Source organism: Phyllostomus discolor, chromosome 2 (genome assembly GCF_004126475.2).
Source record: "Phyllostomus discolor isolate MPI-MPIP mPhyDis1 chromosome 2, mPhyDis1.pri.v3, whole genome shotgun sequence".
Taxonomy (NCBI): Eukaryota; Metazoa; Chordata; class Mammalia; order Chiroptera; family Phyllostomidae; genus Phyllostomus; species Phyllostomus discolor.
In genome coordinates, this window is record NC_040904.2 from 125,853,797 (window position 1) to 125,870,864 (window position 17,068).

The 17,068-nt window shown below is 46.1% G+C and overlaps 1 protein-coding gene across 8 annotated transcripts in view; it reads right to left on the reverse strand.

Annotated features, from left to right (window-relative positions):
- Positions 1 to 17,068, reverse strand: part of CRACR2A (calcium release activated channel regulator 2A) — a 139,277-nt gene that overhangs the window by 46,871 nt on the left and 75,338 nt on the right. For all 8 annotated transcript variants that reach the window (XM_036018540.1, XM_036018537.1, XM_036018536.1 and 5 more), the window contains 3 exons: positions 16,158 to 16,269; positions 14,832 to 15,015; positions 10,629 to 10,775 (listed from right to left, as the gene is read on the reverse strand). In XM_036018540.1, the coding sequence (XP_035874433.1) occupies positions 10,629 to 10,775; positions 14,832 to 15,015; positions 16,158 to 16,269 (443 nt within the window). The remainder of the gene's footprint in view (positions 1 to 10,628; positions 10,776 to 14,831; positions 15,016 to 16,157; positions 16,270 to 17,068) is intronic.

Genomic DNA, 17,068 nt, shown 5'->3' on the forward strand with positions numbered 1-17,068 from the left:
GTTAACGGTTAAGACTTTGGATACCAAACTCAGAAGCCTGTGTACCATCTTGGGGGAACACCAGATTCCAGGGGAATTGAAGAATTTCAAGGTTGGAAGGACTGTCTGATCCGATCACCTATTTTTCCAGTGTTAAAATCCTGGCCACAATAGCCCCACCAAGTATTTACCCAAGCTAGGTTAGAATGCCTTCAGTAGTTGCAGACTTGCTGGATCTCTAAGCAACTCTTTCATCTTTGGGCTATCCTGGCTCACAGAAATATGTTTTTCTATGACTGTTTCCCTCCTCTCCATAAGACCTTTCATATATTTGAAACAGCATTAAGATGTCAAGGAGTAGCCCTGGGGTCAGGCCATCCCTCTCTGTTTCCTCTAACCTTGTCTCACATGAAGCTGTTGTTGTTGTTCTTGTAAGTCCCTTCATCATTCCCTTTACTCCTCTCAAAATGGCCTCTCATTTAGCTTCCTCAAGTCATAGAGCACCAAACCCAGTGGCCTGTGTATGAAGTCTGATCAGTGCAGATTAGAGCAGGAGTATTGCCTCTCTTGTTCTAGATGTGGCATAGCTATTCATGCAACCTGGCATCACATGATTTTTCTTGGCAGCCACATCATAGCTGGTGAATGCTAAACCCATTTGTCAATAAAAACTCTAAACTTTGTGGCTCTGTGGTTGTTTTTGTTTTTAGATGGTGCTGCTGAATCCTATCTCTCCCACTGTGTACTTCTGCCTTTGGCTTTTTGGATTTTGGCAAAATCTCAAATATAATTCTGTTAGATTTCATGCTTGTTAGATTCAGTCCATCTTTCCAGCCTGTCACTGTCGTAATGGATCCCAACTGGCTTTTTAGTGTACTCAGTGGCCTTCTATGTTTTGTTGGTATTTTAAATTTGCAATCATAATGTGAGCTAAATAATCTATAATGTTGGTTTTGATTACTTCAATTATCTGAGAGTAATTTAAAACAATGTTTTTTAAAATAATATAAACCACCCTGGCCAGTGTGGCTCAGTTGGTTGGAGCATTGTTCCATAACCCAAAAGTTGTGGATTGAATCCCTGGTCAGGGCATACACCTAGGTTGCAGGTTTGATCCCCGGTCTAGGTGCATAATCCCCGGTCCGGGCACATATGGGAGGCAACTGACTGATGTTTCTCTCTCACATTGATGTTTCTCTCTCTCTCCCTTTCTCTCTAAAAAAGCAATGAAAAATATCCTCAGGTTAAATTTAAAAAATAAAAATAAATAAAATATACAAACTATTGGTGTTCCATTTTTTATTGTATTAAATAAGAGAATATAGTGGTAAAGTATTTGCTTTTTGGAATCTATTAATCTTTTCTTTGTAACCAAAAATGCTATCAATTTTATACAAGTTCTATAAGAAGAATGTGTATTTAATTGTAGGGTACACACTCTGTATTCATCTCTTAAATTAAGCCTGCTGGTTGATGGTTTCAAATACTGTATATATTTATTGTACTTTTTGCCTGACTAATGTGCTAGATTTGAGATGTGGGTTAATGTGTTCTAAAATTTTTCTTAAATCTTGCTTTTATCAGATTTCCTTTGTCTTTCTAAAAGTTTCTGCCTTTTATACTTTGCTGGTATGTTGTTTGGTGCACAAAGGTTTATATCATTGTACCTTCTATATGGATGAAACTTTATACTACAAAAGATTCCCCCTTATCTCCCTTTATTTATGCCAGTGGTAAAACTGTTGAACAAGACAAGGACAACAATCTATTATAGAGCTCTCTGAGCTATTAATTAATAAATGTAAGCATAAATATTAAATCTGTCTTCTATTAACCATTCTCAAACATCTCCCCACTCCCTCTAGGGCAGTGTTTAATTATTTCATTGTCTGCTATCTGTGCCTAGTTATTTTGAACCATAAGTGAAGGAGGAGACAGAGAAGAGATACATGAAAGAAAAAGGAGGGAAAGAGACATGAGTTCTCAGGAGGACAGAGGGACAAATGTGTGAAGGAGTCAGCCAGAGTGAATAATAGTCATGAGCACTAATATATATCCCTTCCTTTCACTATGATGTCTGGATGGCTCCTTTAGCATATTCCAGGGGTGTCTAGGACACAAGCCCTCTGCTGACAGCTATGGCTGGCTCAGAGTTCATTAGACCCAGAGTTAAAAGGCATCAGTTCAAATCCTGGTTCTGGCATTCATAAGCTTTTTTGGCCTTGGACAAATTACATTACCTCAGTGAGCCTGAGGTCATCCATATCTGAAAAATCAGATAGTAATAGATACTTTAGAAAAGGTTTGTGAGGACTAAATAAGAATCTTCACGTGGAAATGTCTAATATAAAGGGCAGCAGACAGACTGCATTTAATCAATTCTAATTAAATGAATTCTCTGATTCTGCAGAGACCTATGGACCCCATTTTGAAAGCTGCTAATCTATAGTTCCTTCAGATTTCAGCCGAGGAGCAAGTAGAAACTGTAGGAGAATCGTGCAGCAGCTTGGTGTATGTGGTGTGAAGATGCGTGCAGGAATGGGGAGGCATCAGGAAACAGGAGACATGGGGAAGGACACAAGCTGGGGTGGCTCAGTAGAGAAAATAAATGTGGAAAAAGATCTATGTTACTATGAAACTTTTAAAAGTATTGATTAAGTCCTTCATAAAGCAAGAATCTGGGTAAAATGATCTAGACTTATGGAATGGTCTCTGCACACTATGAACACAGCCCCTATGAACACCAAGTCCAATGCTAAAGTGGCACAGAGGAAAGAAACAGGCAAGAGCCTCACACCAGGAAGTGGGCCCCACCCCACAGCCTTGCTGGGCTCCAGGTGACAGTGATTCTGTGACCACAGAGCCCCGACTGGACAGAAGTGGAGGAAGCTGCCTGCTCCATTGAGGAGAGGATAGGAGAGTTATCAGGGAGAAAGTTAAGAAAGGCTGAGTTTAGGAAAGGGAGATTTTCCAGAGTGAGGGGAAGAAGCAACAGTACATACTGAGGATGCCACATGGGTAGTGGGGATCTGAAAGAATGAGCCCTACTGAAGGCTAGTACATAAGCTCAGGTCCAACTTAGACAGTGAAATGTCACCCAGGGAGTCTGACTGTGGCAGATGCCCCTCCTCCAAAGGAGGAGCATAAATGTGTGTGTGTGTGTGTGTGTGTGTGTGTGTGCACACCCATGAGTGGTAGTGGAGATGGAAGGATGGGATCTGTGGGCAGGAGGTAGGGGTGGGGAAATAGTGATTCTCATGGAATCAAGGTTTAGATCCTGAGAGGCCTTTACACATAATTTACAGGGAACTAACTGGAAGGTGAGATGTAGTTAGCAATAACTTACCCTGCTAGCCTCCCACAGAGACTGTGAAAATTAATTAACCTTCACAAAGTGCTCTGCACGCTGAGAGTTAGGGTACCATACCAGAGTAAAGCATTAATACTCAGTACCACTAGGGTTCCAGCTAATAGCACACAGGCCAACATCTTCCTGTTCTAAAATATTACTTGGTCAAAATACTTTTTTTCCTGTTCCTTCTCTCCTTTGCCTTCACTAAGGAACAAAATCCATCTGGATTTTGAAGGGTCTCAGAAAGTTATCTGGTTCACCTTCCAGGTTCTAGGTTCTAGGCTGGGGTGTGCTCACATCACTACAGGAAAATAGTACCTTCTCTTTCCCCTAAGTGAAGAGGTACTCTTGACCTTAGATAGAACAAATGACACTTCTCTACATTTTAGATAAATTTCGGAAGCTTGAACTCAAAACAGAGCTTCAGAAATGGCCACTGGCCTCAGAGAGTAATCTTGGGTGTGTCTATGTACACAGGCAGTATGTCTGCTGATCACTCTCTCCTGGTTTGCAAAGTCTCATGAAAAGCAGATGCAAAGGAGGAAAAGCCCCTTCGGTCCCCATCACAGACTATGAACTTAAAAAGCTCATGTACTCCCCCTCTATTGTTTTGAATGTGAAGAAAATCAGGGTTAAAGCAGTGAAGCAACCAGCCTGCAGTCACTAAGATTCCCTGAGTCACAGCAGGGGGACAGCCCAGGCCTCCGCTCCCAGTTGCATGATCCATTCACAGCAGCATACTGCCTTCCCAAGCATTCCAAGTTTTAAAAATTGACAACTCCCTACACTTACACTGAGGATTATCAACGATCCAAATTCCATCTGGAGCTTGTTAACAGTGGAATAAGCAGAAACTGGAGCAGGAATGGGGCCAAAGGACTATACTACAGAGCTGGAGAGGGCCAAGGTCATAGTTGAGGCTTGAATCCCTTTCTCACATCTTCCCCACCCCTGCCCCACATGCTCTGATTCCAGAGTGAAGACTCTGAACTGGAAAAGTTTCAAGGAATCTACTATTTGCTCGAGAAAAAAAATGGAAGCAAGTTCAGCCTCAGCCAGTTTTGTAGTAGAGATAAGAATTTTAAGTGAGGGATCCAGACTCGCCACTGCCCCCTGCCACCTTCTTCAGGGAGATGCAGTCTCTGGACCTCAAGGAAAAGTGCTTACTAGAAAATTCTTATTTACAGTTTTCTTGTTCCCATGAAAACAGTCTCTCTTGGACTCTCTAATCATCTCTCTCTCTCTCTCTCTCATGTGCACACACATGCACTCATGATTAGAGTAGAGCTTAATAAAAGGAAAACAAGAGTTTGTAGAAAATTCTGCAAAGGCTGTGAAACCACCAATTGAATTTTCAAGATGGATGGCTTCTCCCTAATTAGATTCTGCTGTCTTGTATAAACCAACTTTGCAGCTTTATCCCATCCTATAAAGCAAACCATTTTTCATTAGCTGGGTTTACAAACGATGCCCACAAGTGCACAGAGCACAAACAGTGCCCACCTTTCCACTTGCTCTCAGGGCGATGTGAACAGTGTGTTGCTGCCTCAGATAATATTGCACTAGTAAGACACAGGTGCCTAATTAAGCCATAGCCTCTTCACCTTGAGCCCTCAGGAGAACTTATTTTTACTCTCAGAACAGGAGTAAAATTACAGACTGCAAGGGCCCCCAGGTATACCTTTTGCAGGCTAATACATTCTGGAAGGACAAGTTAGAGCAGCATTTTTCAAAGTGCAGTCTGTGGCCTGCCTGCATCAGGACCACTGGGGGTAGGGGTGCTATGATGCACATTCCTGGGCCCCTCCCCAAGACACACTGATTCAGACTCTCTGGGGGTGGGATCTAGGAATCCACCTTTTAATCAAGATTCTCTGGTCACTCTGGAGCAAGCTAATGTTCAAGAACCACACAGCTGAGGTCCTTCACAGGTGGTACCTAGGGCCAACTGCCATATATATGATGCTTTATTTGCTGCCCTGCCTGGAGGCAAGGCCAAGGAAGTGATGACCCCACTGCCCCAAAGACTGTCAGGACCTGAAGCTCCACATCACAGAACACCAACTCTCAGGCTTGTGTCAGTGTACCGGGTCTCACAGTCTGGTAGACATCCCCAGCTGGGGCTGCCTACCAGACTGTGAGACAGGCATCACCTCTCCTGGCCTGGACACAGTCCCAAAGCCCAGGGAAGTTACTCTGGACAGAAAATGCCTGGGGAGTGCCTGGGCCAGGGCTGCAGTGTGAGGGCCCACTCACTCCCAAGAAACTGCCTAAGGCTTGACTCCCTTGCACAAGGAAAGACTGTGCAGGTGAGAAACTGATTCCAATGAGGGCATGGGAGTGTTGCTAAACTTGTCAGGGCCAAGAGTGACCACCGATGATGAGGAACAGGCAGCCTGAATGACATTCTCAGGCTACGGAGCTGCAGAGATTGAGCCAGGGCAGGCAGAGCACAGCCCATGGCTGGACTTTTACCCAAAGCTCAGAGCACCCCCAGGCACAGCCAGTTCGTCCTCACCCCTTGCCTGGGGGCTAGATCCTGGTGAGGAACCCAACCAGTTCAATTATCCAGCAGGTTCCAATTCTGGCCAAAAATCAAAATTCCTCAGAATGTCTTATATGTGCAGACTTTGAGTCCCACCCTAGGCTAAATGAATTAGGCCCTCCTGGGGTGGGGCCTTGGCATCCCCCAGTAACTCTGGGGAAAGAGACCCAAATCTACTGCCTCGTTCCAGACGAGGCAAAGGTACTGAGGAGGATGCTTTCTATGGTAGAGAAATCCCTAATCCTGATGGCCAGAAGTTCTGCCTTAGTCTAAACTATATCCCTCATGCTGCAAAGTCCTCTGGGTCCTTGCAGTGGATGCAGAGGAGAGTGGTGCAGGGATAATCTAACCCCATTTCTTTGGAGAGAAGCAGAGGCACAGATGGAGCATACCTCACTCTGGAAGTTCAGCAGAGGAGCTGGGCTTTAGCCCGAGGTGCCTGCATTTGACCTTGTTTCCTACCTCATCCCAAAGGACTATGGCTACTTCCCAGTGGACGTGCAATAGAGTCAAACATTGTACCCAGGCTTTCAACTCAAATCTGAGATTTCCTCAACCTCTGGCAAAGGGGCTGAGAAACTGAATGCTCCTACACTTGCCTCTTTCCTTATTCCCAAGGTGCAGGTTTGAAAAAGTCCATGGCAGTGAGGTAAGGAGGGCCCCAGGTGATTTCTGACAGTACCCCAGAAGGTGGGTCTCCTAAAATCAGTTTGTAAAAGCTTGTGCCAAGCATTCAACTTAGCTGCATCCTCCTTCCTCCCAGAACCTGGAGGTGAATCTGAAGAGGAAACTGGGGGGGCCTGTTTCACTCACTGCAGCAAAACTGTAATTCTGAGGGGCATGGCCCAGCCTGAGGAGCTGAGATAGGAAATCTGAGTCCAGCTTCACCTGGTTGAGACCAGATTTCCTCTGAGGTCAGTCCCATCTCCTCTGGGCCTAGTGGGAGAAAGAAACAAGTTGTGTGGTTTGGAAAAGGAGGAAGCAGCAGCCGCCGCTGCCAATGGCAACACTGTCTAGTGTTTCAACAGCATGGGAATTTTCTGACTGGCTTTGTGGCAGAATTTTTATGCATATAAGCTGTGCTTCATCAGTATGATCATAAACTCCTCAGTGACAGGGACTCTGTGTTCTATTTGCTTAATTCAGAGCCTGGCACAGAATAAGTGCTCACTAAAAGTGGGTTATTAGAAACACCTGGCCCTGAGCTGGACACACAGAGCCAGCGGCTGGGGCTCTCGTCACCACCTCTGGGGCAGGCATGCATTTCCCTGGTGGGACTGAAGTATCATTCCCTCTACTGAAAAGCAGCCATGGAGGAGGCTGGGAGATGCTCTGACACTTCTCAGGACTCCACAACTCCAGCCTGAATTGGGCCATTCTCCAGACCTTCTTTCATCTTCCTTCACAAACACCTAGCTATGGCCCTCCCACAAACAAGCCCAAAACCCCGAACTCATCTCCTGGACAGGGGTGTCAAAGTCATTTTCAATGAGGGCCACATCAGCCTCACGGTTGCTTTCAAAGAGCCAACTGTAATTTTAGGACTGTAAAAATGTAACTACTCCTTAACTAGGGGCAAGGAGTTCAGCACTGCCACCAGGTAGAAACAAGGTGCTGGGCCAGATAAAACAAGGTGGAGGGCCAGATACAGCCCATGGGCCTTGTGTTTGCCACCTGTGTCCTAGAAGATGACCCAGAATCACTTAACTTCACCCTGAGTCATTTGTGAAGAGTCCCATTTAAATGTTCTATACTCTACTGGGGATTCTGGTTTCTTGTTTGACTTCTGAGCTCTAACAGCCTTTATAGATCATCTTGTCCACTCATACCCAGGAGTGGGAAGTGACCAACCTTTTTTTTCTGCCTTGAAGAGAAGAGAATGAAAGGACTCCAACAGAAAATATCAAAGCATGTCACATGTAATAAGAGTGAGCACTATTTCATTTTGGTTTCAGTTAAACACAAACTTACGTGTATGGAAGTTACAAAGTCAAGTACATTTCTTCTAGTGAGTCACAATTACAAAAAGTTTGAAAACACCAGTCCCATTTTCTCATGTTACCAATAAGGAAACTAATGCACAGAGGGGTAAAGCAGTTGCTCAAGCTCACACAGCTGATCCAGGGCAGTGCCAAGGCAAGAACTCAGGTTTCTCCTGTCCTGTTGCAGTGTGCTGCTGACTACAGCCTGCAGTTCTCTGGTTATGCACCCAGAAAACACACCTGGAATGGGACTGGCCAGAGGGCTCAGTGAGCCCCCAATCCCACCAGAGCTCCCCAGCCAGGAGTGGGCACTCATCAGCTGACCCCAGGGTGGGTGTAGCTGGCAGGGATATCAATAAACGATGGGCTGGAACCTTTGGCTGAGCTACTTTTGCACATGCAGCCAAGACTGACCTTGACATTCATCTCAAAACTTTTTAAGCAATCATTAAATTAGGGCAAAAGCTCCAACAGAGGCACTTTAAGATGCATGTAAGGGCTAAGAGGCTCTGTAGCAAGCCAGGAGCACTGGTCTTTCTCTGCAGTATTGTGGGCCAGCAGAGCAGCGTGTCCTGCAGGTGAGATTCCAGGCCATGGGCCAGGCCACTGCCTGCCCATTCCAACTGTAATTACCCATGCCTCCATAGAAAACAAGACCACCCTCCTCTCTGGGGGGGTGCCACCTGACTTTTGCTGTGGCTCCTGGGGTGATCAACACTATGGTCAGAGGGGAGTGAGGGTGACGTGAGGGTCAGGAACTAATCCAGCCCCATCATTTTACAGGTGGGGAAACCAAGACGCAAACAAGCCCAGATACTTGAGCAAGGTCACAGAGCTAGCTGGATGGAGAGCCACGTGTGACTCAACCCCAGAGCTCCTGATTCCCTGCCTCCCACTTCTCAAATCCATACACGAAGCACGTGGACATCTGGGTAAAATGCAGATTCAGTAGGACTGGAACAGGGCCTGAGATTCTGCACTCCTAAGAAATTTCCAGGTGATGCCAATGCTTTGAGTAGCAAGGTTCTACACCAGGTTGTCTAAGAGGGTCAAGGAACACTTACATTTCACCTCTGATTATATTCAGGCTTAAACTCTCCACCTCAACCTGGCAAATCCTCTAAGACTGACAAACATTTAGAACAGTAAGTATTTTTATTTTAACATTCATAGGATACTTACGAGTCTGAATATTCTAAATGCTTACATGTATTATTACATTTAATCCTCAGATTCTGAGATGGATACTATTATCATCCTAATTTTACAGATAAGGAAGCTGAGACTCAGAGAGGTCAAGTAACTTGGCCTAAGTCACAGAGCTAGTAAGTGACAGAGCCAACATTCAAACTCGGATATGTCTGGCTCGTGGATTAGTCAGCTATAGAGTATATGAACTCTGCCTTTTCCTAAGCCTTGGGGGTCTCTCCACAGAAGACTTCTAAATCTGCTCTAGCCAAACCATGTTCCTTCCAGCACTGCTTGGTCATAACTTTCTCATAACTCAGGGTCCTAAAGGTCGAGTTTTCTAGACCTATGTGTACCTGGTGGACCTCAACAAGTTGAGGACCACCAAGTTAACTCAACTTTAGAGTTAATGGAGGGGAGGCACAATGCAAAGGAGCTCAGGGTAATGTGCAGAGAGCTGACCTACACAGGAAGACCCATGGCGAGCTCCTTAATTAGGGGCTTCCATGCTTCCACTAAGCCCCATGTCCACACAGAATCTGACAGCTTACCCCAGGAGGCCGTGCTGGGTTCTAGGAAGATTCATGGGGAAGTATCTGCTTGGAGGGGTGTGTGGTCTGTGTTGGAATTGCTGAGGATTCCTATGAAATACGAGCAGATCTCCGGGTGGGATCAACTATGGCTGAGGTATGGGGTGCGGCCACCTCGGCATGCTCCCAGGTCTACCCAGACCCAGCCAGCACTTTAGCCACATGTTCAGGATTATGCATCCTCCTTAGTTACACCATGTGTCACAGCCCAGGAGCTCACTGCTGTACTGTACATTCAATGGCTCCGGATAAGTATAGGGCCCCAGTGGCACACTCATTCCCTTCCCACAGGCAAACAGGCATCACCAGGCTGGTGGGCCTCTGTGGTCCACCGGTGCCTGGCTGACTTCCATTTGATTTCTAAGCAGCCTCTTCAGGTATTGGTGTGCACCTGGCCTGGTGCTGTCTCCTCCAGGCCAAGGAGGAGCCCTAGAAATCACTAGTTGTCTTTAGAGGCCCTGGGGGCAAAGAGGGCAGTAGGAGAGACATGAGACCTTGATGGCAGAGGTTACTGGGAAAGGGGAGATTCAGTGAACCAGAACTCTGGCCAGCCCAGAGTTGGGGGCAGGTAGGTCCAGTATGCTGAACCCTCCTGTCCAGGGGCAGGCAGAATGCTTTTCCAACTGGTCTCGGGTGCCAGGCTGTCTCCCTCTGAATCTTGGCTCTGCCACTTACAAGCTGTGCATTCGGGGGCTTGTTACTTAACCTTTCAGTCCCTTGATTTCCTCACCTGTAGTGTGGATAGTGTATATAAAGTATTTAGAATAGTGTCTAGCATGTGGACAGGGCCTAACATGTGTAAGAACGTGTATGTTTAACGTGTGTTAAACATACATGTGTGTACACACACACACATATACACATTCACACACATATACATTATGACAGCTCTAGGGCCGGCCCGCACTCTGTCGTGACAGAATGTAAGAGAAAGTGCCCTTCACATTCCTGCTTTCCACACAGGTGCACAGGGAGCAGTTGAGGGTACCCACTTTTTCAGGGCACACTCCAGTTCGTTCTTCTCCTCATGGGCTTCTTGGAGCTGGGAGAAGATTCTGGTCAGGAAATCTTCAAAGTTGGACAGTAAGTGAGGCTCATCCTTCTTCAGCTGCAGCCAGAGTTGCTTGACATCACTTTCACTGCAAGAGGAAAAGGGCCAATAATGTAGGAGTGTGGAAACGAGGCTTTAAGAGAACACAGAAGTCCCCAGATGTGAAACAAACATCCAGAAACAACATTGTTGTTATTACAATGATGACAGTGGCTAAGATTGATTGAGTGCTTGCTGTGTGCACATTGTCTCATTTCATCTCACAGCAACCTCTGAAGCAGGTGCTGCCATCACCCATCTACAGCAAGGAAGCAGATGAGGAGAGGAGAGGTTCACCTATGAGCTGTCTCAGATCAGTCAGAGGTAAGTGATGGAGCTGGGAGGCAAACAGGGCTGTCTGGTTCCCGTGTTGGCCATCTTGTCTGCCTCGCTTGGCTGCTTCCACTCGCCCATCTTTCTCAATGGGCTGGTGGTACTGAGCATGCTCAGCCATGTGCTGGGCACATCTCAGATGCCTGAAAAAAGAGAGGAGGAAGGGAGCCCAGTGCGTGTAAGGACAAATCCTGTGGAACTACAGGAGAGAGCCTGTCACCCTAGGGAAGGAAGCTGAGAGCGGAAAATGTGCCATCTGATGGATGGCAGAAAGCAACCATCACTGTGGGGAATGGAAGAGAATAGGCAACACATCATTAGGGCCTGGTGGCACCAGGAATGACTGACAGGTGAGAGGAAGAGAAGTGGCAGGTCAGAAAGGTATGTGCAGAAACACGGAAAACAAAATCTGGAAGGACAGAGCAGGCAAAGAAACAAAGATATAGAGGGAATGTCTATGCCTTTGCCATATTTCTCTGCCAGAAACCACCCCCACCCTGAAACAGAAATATGTACATGTGTGTGCACAGCCAGAGACACCTAAGATCATGCTGACCAGCAGGGAGGAATAGGGAGGGGCACATACCGTGGACTCTGCTCCCCTCTCTGGAGCAACTCAGTAATCTATAGCCAATGATCCCACTGAGCCAGAAAGCAATCTGATTTGCACCCCATTCAATTCTAAAACCACTGATTTGAGGGTAGCTATGGCCAGAAACCCTTGGAATAAAGAACAAAACCCTTTGTGCTTGTATAATAAGCACCATATTTGAGAAACTTTCTTCAGAAGTGATATTTGATAATGCCACATTAGCAATGTGCCTTGGACGTAGATATTACTCTAGAGAAGAGGCCAACTGAGAAACAGACCTAACTCTGGTTAGTTATCATCTATCCAATCACCCCTTCTTCCCTCCCTCCTTCCTTCCCTTGCTCAGTCTCATCCAAACATCCACAAACTCATCTAGACCACCCATCCACCCACCCATCCTTCCATCCATCCATCCATTTATCCACTCACCTAACTAACAAGTATCTATTATCTGTTGAAAACCTAGCATTGCAATGGATGACATGAAGGCATCTGGGACACAAACAAAGGGGAGGTAAGGAGTCTCCCTATTGTCCATAATGAGTTCCATCTTCCCCACACAGAACATGTTGTGGCTATCCACTTTATTATCTAAGCACGATAGAGATGGCACGAAAGTTTCAGAGATAAAGGTCTCAGGGAGATACTATAATGGCTTCCTGTCACTGTGACAGGTTGCTCCCCTCATGAAGTAAATGCATTATGAAAATCAAGATCCATCTTGCTAGTCTAGGTCTGTCTTTTCACATCTGCCAAGTTCCTAATGGAGCCTGGCAGAGCTGCCAATTGCACCAGAGCCTCCAGTGAGATTTGCAAACCCACCTGACCCTCTTCCAAAGCTCTTTAAACCACTTAGTCATGGCCATGTCAACTCCCCCAGATTTCTGAAGCACAGACAAGTCTTTCAACCCTTGATTTAAAAAAAAAAAAAGCCAGATGTATAAGCAGCAAAATCACTCAGCAAATCACATCATCAAAAAAAGTTGGGAGTCCAGTTGTCTAGAAGATATCCAGGGTACTCCCCCGGAAAGATATAGGCTATGAAGCTAGAAGGGATTCGGGAGGTCAATGTGTCCATCTCCCTCCTGGGACAACACACAAACCATCTTGGTGAGTGGAGTCTTAAAGTTCCCTCTATTTCTTTATCTGGAGTCCAAAGGTCATGAGGTCATGAGCCTCATGCAGCAACTTAAGCCCAATTTCTTCTTATTCAACTTCAATGAGGATGGAAATTCTGGTCACCATCTTCTGTGTATCATTTTTTGTATCCCACTCTTGAAACCTTCCCCAGAGCCTTCTCTTTTCCAGGATGTCTCATGTTGACTCAGTTCTGCCTTTGATGAAAGTCCCCAGAGTGACATCTGGTAAACTCTGACTTAAGAGCCTTGCCAGGAAAGTAGCTGTTCTGGAAGTGATGGGGGTAGAGATGTACCTCTCCTTCATTACAGTCCCTTGGCTCACCCACCTGCCCACTTCTTCCCCTCCTCCAGGAGGAGGCTCCACGTGGTGACTGGCAGTGGTGACTGAGCTCTTGTCTTTTGTCCTTAGAGAAGCTGAGTCAAGTGTGTGACTAATGAGCTTCCCACATACCTGCGTGCCCAGCACACCCACCTGCCCCACTCCAGCTCTGCAGATCTGTGCCTGCACCAGGCCCTCTCAGCCTGAGCAGAGCTGCTGCTGCTGCCACCGCCACCGTGTTGTTTCTCTTCCTGGCCAGAGCCTCCCACAGGGCTGTCTCGAGCTCTCTGTCTATCCCTTCCTGGCCTGGCACAGGCTTTTCCAAGACTTTCTCAACTCTGACACAGGCTATCAAGTCATTTGCACAAGTCATTTAGTCAATTGCTAAAACAATTCACAGAGCATTTGCACAGTCATTTGCACAAGTCATTTAGTCAATTGCTAAAACAATTCACAGAGCAACAGACACTTACTTTGACCTGCTGTTATAGGCTCCCTCTCTCTTGCTTCCTCTTTATCATCTTCCACCAACAGAGTCTCTTCTTCCTAAGCTCAGGTCATATCAGCTCTGTCATTAGGCCATTCCCACCTCTCATGAAACACATACCCAACCCAAGACCTAGAGACCAAAATACAAAAAAGCAAAAGGCAACAGAAAAAGGGGGTAGAATGCATCCCGTGTCTTTCAGGCCACTTCTAGGTTTCCATTAGCTATACCATCATTTCATTTTATTTTATTATTTTAGTTTATATAATTTCATTTCATTCCATTTTAAATGTCAAGGCTCAGATTCATGTGTTTCTTTATTCCAAAACACTTTTGGAAAAAAAAGGGGAGGGCAGTATTATGGTTTTGTTCTTTTTAAATAATCTTACCCTGAGGATATGTTTATTGATTTTAGAGAGAGAGGAAAAGAGACAGTGAGAGAGAAACATCAACTGGCTCCCCCCCTCATCCCACATGCACCCCAACTGGGGACCAAACCTGCAACCCAGGTATGTGCTCTGACCAAGAATCAAACCCACAACCTTTTTGGTGCACAGGGTGATGCTCCAACCAACTGAGCCACCTGGCCAGGGCAGGGGTATTATATTTTGTTCTAAGTTCCAACCATCTAAAATTTTTAGCTCAGCCACTGATTATCCAAGTGGTGGGCTGGTAAAACTGGTTAGTCTCCTGCTTTGGCTTCCTGACAGGTTTGGTTTGACTCAAGGATACAACATGCAGGAAAAAAGCCACAAAGGGTACCTCTTCCAGGAGCATGTCATGGTGGGGTGACTCAGAGGCACTGCAGCCCCAGAGGCCCTGGTTGGCTCAAATGGAGGAGGCCATGCTGGTGAGCTGATGGTGAAGCCTTAGGCAAAACACATGGGAAAACCCTCCAGTCCTGGCACAGCTCTCTAATGAGTGAGCTCTCCTCACCGAGCCACAGATTGTGCTGATAATGAACCACCACAGAAAATGAAGACAGTGGGAGAGTAGCGAGGTAGAGTGATTCCCATGAAAAAAGTGGGAAAAGCAGAGACGGAGACAGAGCCCCTCAACATGACACACGGACAGGTCATTGCAGATGATAGGCTGTATGGAGCAAATTTCATAGCTGGCAGTGCAGAGCCTGGGGCCTGAAACTCAGGGCTTAATATACATGATAGTTAGATGGAACAGATAAAGAGGTTGCTCCTAGGCTGGGCTCCATCCGGCAAAGCACTGTTAGCACTTACTCTTCCAAAACATTTTGGGCTCCAAGTTTGTCCATCAGCATCTGGAACTGGGCTTCCTCATCTTCATCCATGTCACCTAGATCCTCTTCTGCTCTGGACTGATACACCTTTTCTTCCCAGAGTTGGGCCACTTGTTCACCTGCATCTTCCTGACTTGGTTTGTTCTGGCTGAAGAAGAAGTGACCTGGGGGTTGCATGGCACAAGGATCTGAATCAGGCAATACTCACCCAGGAAGACCTTCACTTTCTCAGTCACCAGGAATCATTTGAGGTTCATCTGAGAGGAGAAAAGGGGAAACCCCCTATAGCAAAGATCCTTCGATATCATGTTCTGGATTTTTGTGTTTTTTTCTACCTCTAAGAGATTCTGCCAGAGATTCCAGAGCCTGGGAAAAGCAGAATGCATGACAGGTTCTCTGGAACTTGGTGGTTCTTAATACTTTAAAGTCTGGTTTAAAACACATCTCTTCACTGATAAACAACAAGACCTTTCTCTTCATTGCATCCCAGCAACCCGACTGTCTACACTCCATGTTATCATCCAGTTACCCCTTCCACCGGCATCACTGTACTTCATATTCACAAGTTACTGTACAGTTTCCAATGTACTTTTTCCATACTCATACAGCCTAGAAGTATAGCAATCTGTCTAATTCGCCCTCCTATGTCAGCTACAAGCTCCTGAAGTGAGGAAAAGCATCCAGTATGTCACAGGAAACTATATGGCACCTGGTCTGAGCCAGAAGTGTGGTGAAACTTGCCTGTTGATTTAGCTGATCAATACCTATTCTAATCAAATATCAGATCAGTCTAACTTGATGGCATAGCTGGGGTTTTTTTGTCTTCTTCATGGATCTCTAATTTCCTTCCTCCTGGTTACCTTGAGAATGACCAGTCTATTCAAACCCTTTTGAAATTCCTCTGATAGCTGCCACCCTCAACCTGGAAGATGCAGCCAGACTTGGACTGGAGTGAGTCATGCAGTCTTCCCACTTTGTTGTCCTCTAGAAGCAAGGCAGAAAGGAGAGGCTGTAAATTTCATCTCAGCTCCCCCTTTTATGCCAGTCCTTCTGCCAGAGCTTCTCTGTATTCCTCTTGCCATTCCTGGGTGGCAGGGAACTTGGCAGTAACAGTGTGGTGAGAGAGCAGTGGTGTGAGCAGCCAGTGAGGATGTGTGAAAAAAATGCTCCAAAATATCCAGAGCCTGAAAACTTTAGGAGGGCAGAAAGCTTGTGCTGCCAGGACCCTCGGACCTGATGGGGTAAGGGTGAACTTTATGTAGAGTTAGGTAGACATAACAGAGCCCCAGCCTCCATCAGAACTTACTAAACCCAGTGGTGAACTCCTCTGGAGTGAGAAAGCCATTGCCATCAGCATCCAGCGCATCAAACACATCCTCCAGTTCCTCCAGGCTGAGTGGCAGCTCTTTATGGAGCCTCTGAAAGCAATCCAGACCACACTGGTTAACACTGATCATCATGGAGGGCTGCCTGGGACCTCCTGCCATAAATGTCTGGAGTCAGCCCTGTCCTACAAAAGCCAGAAGCAAGTTTCTGCAGACCACATTACTATCACTCTCCTCTACTGAATATTAGAATGTAGACCATTATTGGGTGCCTACCAATGTGCTAGGCAATTTGATAAGTGAATTATAAATAACTATAAATATGTACATATTTATCAATATATTTCTATATAGTTTATATCTATAAACATATATTTGCACTGAATTGTCATGACAATCCTCGGAAGTGGGAGTTACTATTGCCATTTTATAGATGAAGTGTGACGCTAAATGACCTGCCCTAAGGTTGCTGAGCCAGTAAATGACAGTGCCAGGAGTCAAATCCAGGTCCCTCTCCAAAGCCACCACTCTGCACAACCGCAATGAGCTAACTGTACCTGAAACTGTACAGGACTGAATCCTGTCATAGGGTAATACCCACACAACATGGTGCTGTCAAGTTAAATAATATAACAAATGTAAAGAATAGAGCACAGTGCCTGACAGAGAAAGAGAGATCCTGACCCACCAAGGCCTCTCAGTAGGCCGCACAGCAAGGTTTTGTACCATTTCTCCCACTCTGCCCGAGCCCGCATCCTTCGCCATGCTACCTCCCCTGTGGAGATGCAGGTAAGGGTCGCACTCTCAGAGCCTTCCCTGATGAGGCTACTCATGTCCCAGGGCCCCACATTTTTAAGTTCTCTGGACACACATGTAGGTCCTTCAGCTCCGA